The sequence below is a fragment of the Cyclopterus lumpus genome, chromosome 2, assembly GCF_009769545.1.
Source record: "Cyclopterus lumpus isolate fCycLum1 chromosome 2, fCycLum1.pri, whole genome shotgun sequence".
NCBI lineage: Eukaryota > Metazoa > Chordata > Actinopteri > Perciformes > Cyclopteridae > Cyclopterus > Cyclopterus lumpus.
Genome location: NC_046967.1, coordinates 11,663,496 through 11,676,303, shown reverse-complemented (window position 1 = coordinate 11,676,303; position 12,808 = coordinate 11,663,496). Strand labels below are relative to the sequence as shown.

The window sequence follows — 12,808 nt, the reverse complement described above, 5'->3', positions numbered from 1 at the left end:
TAAAATATCCCCTCTCGTCCGGCTCCTTTTAACTCAAAAAGACCAACAAGCAGACGGTCGAATCAGCCAGAACACAAACTTCGGACGACCTCTTTTAGAATAAACGGCGTCGTGGTGCAGGAGGTGTTCTCGTTGTCTTCTCCGGGCCATTTTGGGGGTTAACATGCGCGGCGGTGTGCAGGAAGCTGAGGCTTTGAAATGTGCAGCGTGCAACACGCTGTTAGCCAGAACACGCATGGTTAAAAAAAGTGATTCGCACCTCCCCCCCCCCCCCAGGTCACTTTTCTTTTCTCGACACCAAACTTCTATCTCTAACCAACCGATATTTCTCTCTCTCTCTCTGTATTATGCATCCTGCAGGGTATTATGTAAGTGTGCAACAGGTTGGATGCCCCCCCCCCCTTCTGCTCACAGAGAATCCTTTAAGAAAACACGCCCTTGGTTCCTTTTTCAAATCAAAGTGTTCCTCTTCACCTCCTAAATCACCGCTCTGTCCTCCTCCCTCTTTCCCAATTACAACCCCGTGTGTCTCCAACCCCGGATTGTTCTGCACGCGTCGACCCCCCGAGATCTCCTTTCCGACATCGTCGCCGTGACAACGTTACGGTCGGCCAGCGTTGCCATTAAGCAACGTCGGCGACCGCCGACTGTCAGAGCTGACGGCCGCAGCACGAACCTGGATTGTTAAATTATTAGGACGCTCCGGGGCTTAAAGGAATATTGAGGAATACCTTAATGAATTCCCAGTGGCATAAAGAGCTCCAAGCCTCTTGTCTCCTGAGACACTGGGGGGGGGGGGTCCACTAAGCCCCAGTGATGGCTGAACTGGGGGGGTCCACTAAGCCCCAGTGATGGCTGAACTGGGGGGGTCCACTAAGCCCCAGTGATGGCTGAACTGGGAGTGACAACCGGTGGATTCACGGTGTAGTTCAAACTGTAATAATCAGTTCCATGTTTTGTATCTTAAATCCTAATCTGATAATGAAGTGGATAAAAGTAGCATAAGCTCTTCCTGCAGCGAGAGGAAAAATCAGGTAGATGAGCGTATCCATGGCAACCGCCCGCCTCTTTAATTCCCGTTGTGGGAGATGAAGTGAGCTCCGTTTCGGTAACGAGGTACTCGTGCTCTACGTGGACGTAACACTGCGTTTGTCCGTTGCATTTTATTTATCTGACAGCGTGATGCCGATTAAACTCTCCAGCAGCGGAACCCTCTAATCATAATCACGTCCATCTGGGTCAAATTGATCGCTGTAGGTGGATTATTATGATATAATTTCTTAAATTTTTCATGCAGATTTAATAGAACAGACGGCTTTGCTTTTTTTACTGAATTGTCTGTTTCCAGCTCTGGTTTCTGGACACGTTAACACTCTTAGTGCTTTTCGTATGGACCGAAGTGGACCGGTCTGACCGTAGTGGACCAGTCTGACCCGTAGTGGACCGGTCTGACCCGTAGTGGACCGGTCTGACCCGTAGTGGACCGGTCTGACCCGTAGTGGACCTGTCTGACCCGAAGTGGACCTGTCTGACCCGTAGTGGACCGGTCTGACCCCAAGTGGACCGGTCTTACCCGAAGTGGACCGGTCTGACCGAAGTGGACCGGTCTGTGGACCTGTCTGACCCGTAGTGGACCGGTCTGACTGAAGTGGACCGGTCTGTGGACCTGTCTGACCCGTAGTGGACCGGTCTGACCGTAGTGGACCGGTCTGACCGTAGTGGACCTGTCTGACCCGTAGTGGACCGGTCTGACCGAAGTGGACCTGTCTGACCGTAGTGGACCGGTCTGACCGAAGTGGACCTGTCTGACCCGTAGTGGACCGGTCTGACCGAAGTGGACCTGTCTGACCGTAGTGGACCGGTCTGACCGTAGTGGACCGGTCTGACCGAAGTGGACCTGTCTGACCGTAGTGGACCTGTCTGACCCGTAGTGGACCGGTCTGACCGTAGTGGACCGGTCTGACCGTAGTGGACCTGTCTGACCCGTAGTGGACCGGTCTGACCGTAGTGGACCGGTCTGACCGTAGTGGACCGGTCTGACCCGTAGTGGACCGGTCTGACCGTAGTGGACCGGTCTGACCCGTAGTGGACCGGTCTGACCCCAAGTGGACCGGTCTGACCGAAGTGGACCGGTCTGTGGACCTGTCTGACCCGTAGTGGACCGGTCTGACCCGAAGTGGACCGGTCTGACCCGTAGTGGACCGGTCTGACCGTAGTGGACCTGTCTGACCCGTAGTGGACCGGTCTGACCCGTAGTGGACCGGTCTGACCCCAAGTGGACCTGTCTGACCCGTAGTGGACCGGTCTGACCCGAAGTGGACCGGTCTGACCCGTAGTGGACCGGTCTGACCGTAGTGGACCGGTCTGACCCGTAGTGGACCGGTCTGACCGGTCTGTGCTGTGGCGGCTGGATGTTTCCTCTTGATTTAAACGTCATAGTTTGTCGGAGGAGTGTCGCAATAATTTCCATCAAAAGCACATGAAGAATTAATGTGAATGTTTCCTGGAAGCGTCGCCAGCAAATCAAATGGGAATTGTGTCCTTTCATTGCCGTCCATTACATTAATCATTTCACTCTTTTATTTATTATTTTGTAGAATGAACGGCATTATTATTTTCAAAGCGGCGACAATCGCCTCTATTGTCTCCATCCAACGCTCACCTGAGGATTTTATTATTATGACACCGAACACCAGAAACAAAAATAGATTGAAGCCGAGAACGCGGACTGAAGATGCCGCCGCCGTCGGCCACCAGGGGGGGGGAGAAACATGCGTCCCGTAACCGCGGCGACGAGAGCAGCGGGGATGTTTACACGTTTGCGCTCACTCATTTATTCATCGAACAAAGGATCTCGTTTCCGAGGGAGCAGATCATCCTCGGCTAGGTAAATATTTGATCATAAGCAAGACGGGGGGGGGGGGGGCGGTTCACTTTCTTCTTCAGTCTCGTGACTCGTGGACATTATGAGCAGCATTAATGTACAAATACCTGCCATCAAATTACTACAAAGCATTAAAAACATACTTCTGATGTGTTGATATTGACTTACAGACCAGTATAGTTAATAAATATTCATAATACGTTGTAAAAATAATTTAAAAAAGCATTTTTATTGACTTCTAACGGTCAAGTATCGCAACCAGCTGAATTGTAAATGACACAAAAGTAAATACAGAAGAGCATCTCTTTGAGGTCTTTCGGGGGGGGGTCGGTTGTTAAGCGTGTTCATGTTCGTTGAGTCTTTTTTTCTCCTCTCCGCCGGCTCTCGAGTGCACTCGAGTCACATGGAGGCGTTTCCTTCAGGGGGGGGCGGACTCTCCTTCAAACCGGATTTAATGATTACGTTTGACTCTCCGAGGGCCTCCTCAAAAAAAAGTTTCCCTTCAACACTCCGAAGCACTCGGGAAGAATCCTCGCTCGCTCGCGTCCGCAAATGATTATGTTTGTCCCCCCCGACAGATTAGCGCCCGCCGCCTTCCCAATCAATGAGCGGCCCGCGGGGTCGCCATCAATCGAGGCGCCTCCTCTCGGATCCGACGGAGCGCCGGTCAATAGCGCTCGGGCCTAATGAGTTTGTATCGTCAAAGGAGGACGAGTCGGATCCAACGCTAACGGGCCCGTTCGTCAAGGAGTAATCAGGAGGAGTCGGCCAAAGGGTTAATGGAGAGTTTGTGAAAAGTCGAGTCCCTCCCCAGAAGGAATTGGTTATTTCCAAGAGGCTGCATCCCTTCTGCTTGTCTTCCAAGGTGATGCATGACGGAGGTAAACACTGCCTCCCTCCAACGATATTAAGCTACTTCATCACACTGAAGCACCTCGTTGGCCCCCCCCACACCAGATGAATCGAGTCCAATATGGAGCCCCGAATGCTCTTTGGATTAATCTTTAATCGATGCCTTGGCGGCTTCAGAGTGTTCACAGTCATCCACCTTTAAAAACAACAGCAGGTAGCGGCCTCGGGCGAGGGGAGCTACCTGCCAATTAAATATTTCCAATTGGGCTAATAATGATACAATAAACTTGGGGAGGGGGGGGGGGAGTAACTAAGGCTGCCATGCAGAAATAATTGCAACTGAGCATATTGAATGCAAACTGGACAGCTGGGGTGAAAGAATGTGATTTTAATCACTGCCAAACTAGACAATGTTGAATCAGAGACTGTGGAGCTTGTTAGCTGATTCAGAACGTGGAATTATGCCCGTTTCTTTTACCTACTTAAAAAGAAAATACATATTTAGTTTTATGAAGAAAAAGGAAATCGGGGCGCTGGTATTTACTTTACTATTCAGTTCATGACTGACCTGAGGAAGCCCTCCACAGGTGATCCTTCAGAATGACCTCATTCCTTCTCTCTGCGCTGGCCCTTTAAATCGAGTAAATACAGGAAATGATCACGACTACGTTGTTTGTGTTTGACCTTTTTGTTTTACATCACTTTCTCTCTTGTGGGTTTTATTTTCCCTGGCCAGTTGTCTGAAGGCACCTTGGCTGTTCCCCTAAAAACACAGTTTGACGCGTGCCGAGATCTGAGCAGCTTCGGGGAGGAATCTTTTTGGGGCTTTTTCTCCACAATAATCTCAGGCTTCAAACAATATTTACTTTACGTTTACTCTTAAATACGTTAAATTCCTTTCCCCCTTTTAGAAGCTCTATATCCACCAAAGACACCGTGCACCCCAACTTTGGATTCTTCTACAGCACATTTATATTTTTATTTGATATCAATGCAACGTCAGATTGTCAAGCTGCTGCTCATCGGATGTTTATGGATTTCACTATTTCAGACACTTTAATACAATTTCTTTAATACGTCGGACTTTCCTTCCAGTTTTCAATTTAGGAGTAAATGCGTTTTATGTCCACGTCAATAACTTTATTATCCATTATGAATGTTTTTAGTATTTATATAATACAATAATATTATTATATGTAGTATTAGTATTATATTATAGTAATATTATATATTACTCGCCGCTTCGACTCGCCGCTTCGAGTCGCCGCTTCGACTCGCCGCTTCGAGTCGCCGCTTCGACTCGCCGCTTCGACTCGCCGCTTCGACTCGCCGCTTCGACTCGCCGCTTCGAGTCGCCGCTTCGACTCGCCGCTTCGAGTCGCCGCTTCGACTCGCCGCTTCGAGTCGCCGCTTCGACTCGCCGCTTCGACTCGCCGCTTCGAGTCGCCGCTTCGAGTCGCCGCTTCGACTCGCCGCTTCAACTCCCCGCTACGACTCGCCGCTTCGAGTCGCCGCTTTAGAACCTTTAGGGTAAGTTGCGTGTTGAATGTCTTCAGCTCTCGGCCTCGCTCCACATCGGGGGTCTTTTTTTAAGTGCAAGACGTCTCCGGCTGCACTTTCATATCAACGTCTGCTCCTCCTTTGAACTCGCCGGCTACGGAACGAGCGCACGAGCCTTCTTAAGTAGGGAAGTTCACTCCGGCGCCGCTGATTACTCCCGGCAAGGTCTGACCTCCAGCTGTCGGCCCGATGCTCCGGTGGCTGCTCAGTTTGCTCAACCCGGGATCACTTCAGGGCACAGGTCCATTCAGCGGTGCCCACTGGGAGCCTCTCTTTGCTGCACTGCCTTCATTTTCCCATTACTTTGAATTGAATGCGGGCCCTGCTGCTTGTTCCCGACCGAGCTGAGAGCTCAGTGTGTGTGTGTGTGTGTGTGTGTGTGTGTGTGTCTTTTCTTTTAGTGCATTTGTAACTTTTAGCTGAGAGCTTGAGTGCAGCGGGACAGTTCGCTCATGATGGAGAGGAGATGCAGGGCTCGGGCGTAAATACAGAGCTGCAGAGCTTCTGCTCATATAAATAAAATAAAGTGAAGCCTGTTTCCGCTGTAGATCTCCTTTTAAATCGTTTATTTCATTCTTGGGAACTTTTATTCCATTGGATGCTAATGAGAAAGGGAAAAAAAAAGCCTGTAAGTCTGAAATTCCTTTTTTTGTTTTGGTGGATTCACACTAATAATCAAGACGGTCCACTGAGGGGTGCCGGGAGTCCAGTGGTTGTGGATCAGGACTTCTCTCGGTGTTGGAACCCATCCAACTGTCTGCGGAGGAATCCATTGACCTCCGAGTGGTCTTGAAAGTAACGGCCGCGAAACTCTTTTAGTTGACACGTTGAATATCCAGCAGCTCCATCTGACCTCTGACCTCTGTGTGCAGCTTAGCGTGTGAACCCACATTGCTAACAGTGTCCTCCCCCTCTGTGTGTGTGTGTCTGCGTGTGTGTTTCACTGCCTTAGCAGAATCCCTGTTCAGCGGCATGAGCCTGGGGACGGTGGTGGGCCTGGGCCTGGGGGCGCTGCTGCTGCTCCTCGTGCTGGTGGACGTCAGCTGCTTCTTCCTGCGTCACTGCGGCCTGCTGATGTGCATCACGCGCACGCTGTGCAGCAAGAAGAGCACGACCGGCGGCAAGGGCAAAGACATCGAGGAGGGCAAGGCCGCCTACCTGTGAGTGTTTCTGCATGTGAGAGACCTGAATGAATGGATGCACACCTTGACAAAGACATCAATATGTGATCCAAATGTAACCAGCCTCAAAAAAAAAGAAAGTTCCATTTGTGAAAAAAGAAAAGGTTTCTCAATTTGTCAAAGACTTTTTGCATATTACTCTTTAAATGGTGTCGGGGATTGGTATTAGTTTTTCATTTTCTGTGCTCTCAACCAGTCTGCAACATTAATTTGCACCTTTCAAGTCGATATGAATAGCGCAGTGAAACATGTGCTAGGATCCTCTTCAACATATGCACTGTGAATGAGAAAAGGGGACTTATTTGTACCATTTACTGTAGGTACACCTACAACCGCCGCCCAACCACCTTTTCAACCACAGTATGTCTTCGATTACGTCTTATTCACTAACATCCATGTGTGTGCAGTGAGTTCACCTCGAGAGCCTCGTCTGCATGCGCTGTGTGTACATTCATGTCGTGCATGCGTCTCCACTCTATGTGCTTCCTGTGTCTCTGTATATCTCTATATAGATGATGCATGTAGTCTACGTGACCCACAGTACTGCATGTCCGAGACGCATACTTTAGCTTCTCCTCTCATCAGGCAGCGTGCCCCCCCCCCCCCCACCCCCCACCCCCCCCCACCCCCCCGTGAAATTCAGAGTACAATATAGTTCCGTATTTGGTCTCGGCGTTATTTCGTGCACGAGGCACCACAGAGTCTGATTCATTGGCCTCGGGCGACGCCATTCTGGTGTTAACATTGTCAGCGTGCAGCCCAGTGACTGGGATGCAGAGAGAGGGCACCGAGGAGGTGGGGGGGGTGGGGGTTGTTTTTTTGCTGAGTCACTAAGCTCTCGGGCCGCCTGCCTGCCCAGACTGCATGACTGTGCGTCGGCGTCGTGTTCCAGCGGCGTTCACAGAGCGCGGCGCTGACCGCCACGTGAGCGAAGGTGGAATCCCTCAAAGCATTGAGACAAAGTTAAAGATTAAATGAGACTTAAATACGTAAATACATATGAAATAGTTGAAGAAATGTAGTATTGCACTTCAATAAAATAAGACCTACTCCCTGCAGCGGAGGCTGAGATCTCACTGCAGCCTACATTTCCCATGATGCACTTTTTTTTTACATACTCCAACTGTTTGTAACTCAGGTTCTCTGTTATAATTCTATATACATATAAAAGTGTCTTAACGCACCTTAGAGGGACAGTTTGGATGTTTTTAAATGAGGCATTACAGAACATGCAAATACTTTTTTATAACCTCGTGATGTGGAGGCGTGTTCTGCAGAGCAATCGGTTCCATAACTTATAGGAACGATGGACAAGACCCTGGTTGTGTAAGAAATGTAATTGTTCTTTGAGCTGGAGAGAGAATGAAGTCAGTTTAATATTCCTGAGATGAAGTGTGCATAATGAGCCGTCGCTGGAGGTGATATGAAGCTCGGATCCTCCTGCAGGACGCCAACAGTCTGCAGAGGCTTCGTGATAATAAGCAAACGCTGCGCGGCAATATCAACGATATCGACACGAGCGCACACAGTGCTAAGTGGCACAGATGAGGAGGTGTGTGTGTGTGTGTGTGTGTGTGTGTGTGTGAGGTGAGGTGACAGGCGGTTGAGGGGCGTCTGCAGTGGCTCCATCCTCACTTCCATCAGAGTGTTGAGTTCCAGAAGAGTTCTGTGCTGATGTTCAACTCTCGGGGGACGAATGCTTCTAATTAAACAAAGTCCATATGTTGACCTGATAAGACTCCGTATTAAACGATGCTCTCCAGCAGCCTTTTGGGGCGTCTTCGCGCTCCGGTGATGGATTGTCGACTGTATCCTGCAGCGACAGACGCGAGGAAGTAAATAACATTTCAGAGCACACAAAAGAGTGGCGATATGATAACTGTATTATGTACACAGGGCTGGATCCTTTATTTATATTATTTATCTCTCTACATGATTTATATCCCGGGGGGTGATGGCTAACGCGAGCTCGGCCCCTGCGTTGCGTAACGTGGCAGAAGCACAGCAGTGAGTGTGCACGTTGTTGTGCAAACACTTTATCAAGACAGGGACTCTGGATTACTTGATTTGTTCTTTTTCATACACGAGACAGTTTGTGCTCTTACATTTCAAACTCTGGACATTTAATTAAGTGTGATTTTGCGTGTTGTGTGGAGACGCTAAGAGGCTTTTGGAAGGAGCGCACATGAGTCGGCGCTGCTGCACTCTGGTGTCACTTAGAAGCTCCCAGATTGCAGGCGCACATCTGCATTCGCGCCCTCGTGGCCCCCCCGGCCCGGCGCGAGGCGTCTGCTTTGTGTCCCAAAACACTATTTTGAATGGAACTTCTGAGTAAAACAGTTTTTACAGGCGACAGTCCAACATGGAGATTTCATAGAAAACACATTTCCAGATGTCGGACGGGGGTCAAATCCTCTCCGATCCCCTTTTATAACAATCGTACTTGACTCCCACGTTGTTGAAAAGAGGCTCGTGGTCAACGCATCACGTGTTTATTATTAGCAGCTGCCGGCGTCGATGTGTTCACTGAACGTTCCTTGATTTGGCATCCGCCCTCCAGAGAGAGGCCGTCCCATACGGTGAGGAAACCGGCGTCCAGTCTGGGTTTGCGTGGCGCTAATGGGACATGAAATGTGTTCCTCTGTGCAGGAACTTCACCAAAGGGGAACCCCCCTTCTGGCCACGACGGGGGAAACCTTGTCTAGAAGTACTGTTTGTACCTTTTTAAATGGACTATTCACTGGTTACGTCATAAAAATGTCCAATATTGTGAAATCATTGAGACTCAATTGGAGATATAAATACTTTATTAAAAGATTAAAGCTCCATCGAGTACATTCTGTGCATTACTAACTAATCAAATGCACCTTAAGGTGAATGTTACGTCGCTAGAATCACTCGTCGCTACAGTTGTAAATTCCACTCGTGGATTAATACACGAAAAACTTCCAAAGACATTTCTTCTCGTATTTTCTGCAGCCCAGAAAAATGCTAATTATTTTGGGGTTTTTTTATGGCCAAGAGAGGCGATGGAGCAGAACCTCTGAGTCAGGCGGCGGCGATGGACGGATGCTTTATGCTTCTTCGTGCAAGGTGACGAACAAATCCGAATGATTAACAGGAGTTGGAAATAGGAGGCTGTGAACTCGGGGAACGAGGTGAAGGCGGTGATGAGGTGAAGCCAGTCGGGATTCTGGAGCTTCGACAGAAAGATGCATCTCGTTATCTTCACATTTTGCACTTTCAATGTTCATTGTGTCTTCTGTGGTTGGACATGTTGCCTCGAGACTGTAAATCCAGCTTGGGCTTCATTTACATAACGAAACGACAGCCTTTCACGGTTCGTAATATTCATAACGTGTCAAACAAGTGTTTTATTTTTTTATTGGGCTCCTGCAGCAAATCTTTGCTGATAAATAACTATGCAGATAGAGCTTTTAAACATGACATGGAAGGAGGATTTATATGGCTTTTTTAAAAATAATAACTAGTAACGGGCCCTTTTTACACGTCCAAATACAGTTTGAGTGGCGGTAGAATGAGAATATGAACGTGGGTCATTAAAAGAAAGCACATAAGCTCTAATAAATGCTGGAAACTGCCACTGTTTAAGTCACATTATGCCCCTGTATTATTGTACCCACTCTCTGTATCAACAGACATAGGAGGAAATGCAGATAAAAGCTCTCTTCATCATATCATTGGGAATTAGATTTCCATCTTGTGGCCACAATTATCGTTAAAATAAAGCTGTGATGTCGTCCGGCTGAATTACTGGAAGCTAGATGAGAGGAGTGCCCGAGAAGAGGCGGCCGGCCAATCAAAATGGCTCGCGCTTAAATAACACACCGATGTATATTTCATCTCCGGCACTCAAAATGAATCAAAGGCAAATGGGAGCTGCGAGGCCATGTTACTCAGGTCTAGTGCAGCACTCTGAGAGCCACCAGGACCAACAGGACAAAGGGAAGCCGGCGTGTGGAGCTCCTCGGCTAATAATCACACTAAAAGCCTCAAATCGGGTGTTTCAGACCCATATATAGGACCTGTTGAAGCCCACTCTGGTAAAGCCTCGCTGCAGACCACATGGTCCCATTAAGGTGTGCTCTGGGGATTTAACAACGTTTTTAAATTGAAGCAGCTGATACAAAGATATCCAGACTTTTAGTCCCGAGCGTTGGTCAAGCTCCCATAATGCAGCGTGATAGCATATTTATATATATATATATATATATATATATATATATATATATATATATATATATATATATATCCTTGTCTGGTTTAAGTTTGTTAATTTGTCTCCAAGAGACATTTTCCATTAAATAGCCGAGTAGTAAACTTTGTTTATACTTTAAATACATATATTATGTATTACGCGCGTATATTATATATAAGAGCCGGGACTTTGGGGTCTCTCGTGTGTTTAGGTTTTCAGTTACAAAAAAAAAAAACCTTTGCATAAGCCAGGAGAATATTTAAGAGTTGGTTCAGGGTTGATGGAGGTTAGCAAAACATAAGCTAATCAATGACGTTAGCGTTAGCCGGGACTTTGGATTCTTTAAAGTGGGATGTACGTATACTTTTTTGGGGTTTTGTGAGGTAAAGTTACTATAAAATATGCCCTTTAGATATATTGATATAAACAAGCCCGATATCTCAGGCTTAAAGTCAGCATTTCAGACTGTGATCTCCCCCCACGATATATATATAATATATATATAAATATATATATATATATATATCAAAGTGGTGTCCAGCCATCCAGGATAAAGTGAAGCATGAATATGAATAATGTGGTTGTTTTTTTTATGTGTTTTAGGCTTTTATATTTAATACCCCGGCTGTCTTTTCCATTCAATTAAATTGAACTTCATTAATCCCGATGTTGGCCACTCATTGAAGCACCGAGAGGTCTAAAAGGTGATTACCGGTGGGCTCTAAAGCAGGCCGTACACATCGTGTGGGGAAAACCATCCGGCCCACACACTCATGACAGTAATTCAGCCCTAATTTAGCATTTATTGTGTGTGCCTGCTTCATACAAAAAAACACTCACAAGTCTGTGCCTGTTCACGTTAATTGTAAGTGTGCTTTAAAGTTCCTGTAATGCGTCCGCGCTGCAAATCACAAATTATTTTCTCTGCCCCCCCCCTCTTGTTTTTTTCCACCGCAGGAAGCTACCGCTGAAGGAAGAAAATGGAAAAGAGTCTCTCAAGCCGGATACGATTGAAATCAAAGTGCACGGCGACCACAGCATCCACACAAAGCTCGACGTCAGCAAAGCGTAAAAAAATAATAAAAAAAGAGTGTGTGTGTGGGGGGAGGGGGTGGGGGGGGGCCTCGCCACCAAAAGAACATTCAGATCACGAGACCAAAACCCAGAGAAACCACAGCACTGGAAAAAAGTGGAGTAACACACCATATCTGTTTATAACGATGCCCCAGTGACAGGCATGTGTACATACAAATAATAAGGAGAAAATAGAGAGGGAGGGTCGACCTTTTACACGCCCTGAGGGATAAATGTATCATGTTCTTAACCAACATGGCGTCAGTGGAAGGCTCCTGTTGATCAATGATTGTATTTTATTATTTTTGTTTTACAACCTACACATATGACTTTCATGCAGTTAAATAACCACGCCCCACTCGGACTCCTCCCACAAAGGCCGGTTAACGCGTCTCAAGGGTGAGAAAAAATTGTATTAAACCGGATTTGGTGATTAATTATCGAGAGGAAGTTGACGTTGGATGAATAATGCTTTCTGAAGGGCTACTGTGGATCATGGTTTGTGTTGCAGGAAAGCGTAACAGCATAACACACACACACACACACACACACACACACACACGCGCGCGTGTGCGTGCATTGACGACCATTGTTAAGCCTTTTTATATGGACTCTGAATATTGTCGACGCTCATTCTCAAAAAAACGTGTGCATAAGTGTGTTCTGTTCATCCGTGGAGAAGAAAAAAGAAGAAAAAAAGGCGATGCGTCGTCATGACGACGTGTGTTGTTGTAGTGTTCCATCTCTTTATTCATCCTGGGTCGCGGATGCATTGTTTTTGTTTGATTTTCTTTTTAAACCTTTTATTTGTTTCCTGGTCTGATTGCTATTCTCTCTGATGTCGTCATGTGTTGTACATAGGTGAAAAAAAAAGAATATTTTACAGAGCTTTTATGTAAATATACCCTAAAGGATGTGTCTTTTTTCAAACAGGCTCCTCAGATGAAAAAAAAAAAAAAAGAAGCTTTTTCTTTTCTTCTCTTCTGTTGTGTTTTAGTCCAAAAGTTCAGTGATGGTGTAATACTGCTTTTTCTAGTC

General features: G+C 47.0%; 1 protein-coding gene across 1 annotated transcript in view; it reads left to right on the top strand.

Moving 5' to 3' along the window:
- LOC117744428 (neural cell adhesion molecule 2-like) overlaps positions 1-11,768 on the top strand; it is a 165,849-nt gene extending 154,081 nt beyond the window's left edge. The window contains exons 16-17 of the mRNA XM_034552692.1: positions 6,249-6,456; positions 11,654-11,768. Of these exons, the coding sequence (XP_034408583.1) occupies positions 6,249-6,456; positions 11,654-11,768 (323 nt within the window). The remainder of the gene's footprint in view (positions 1-6,248; positions 6,457-11,653) is intronic.
- Positions 11,769-12,808: the final 1,040 nt, after the last annotated feature.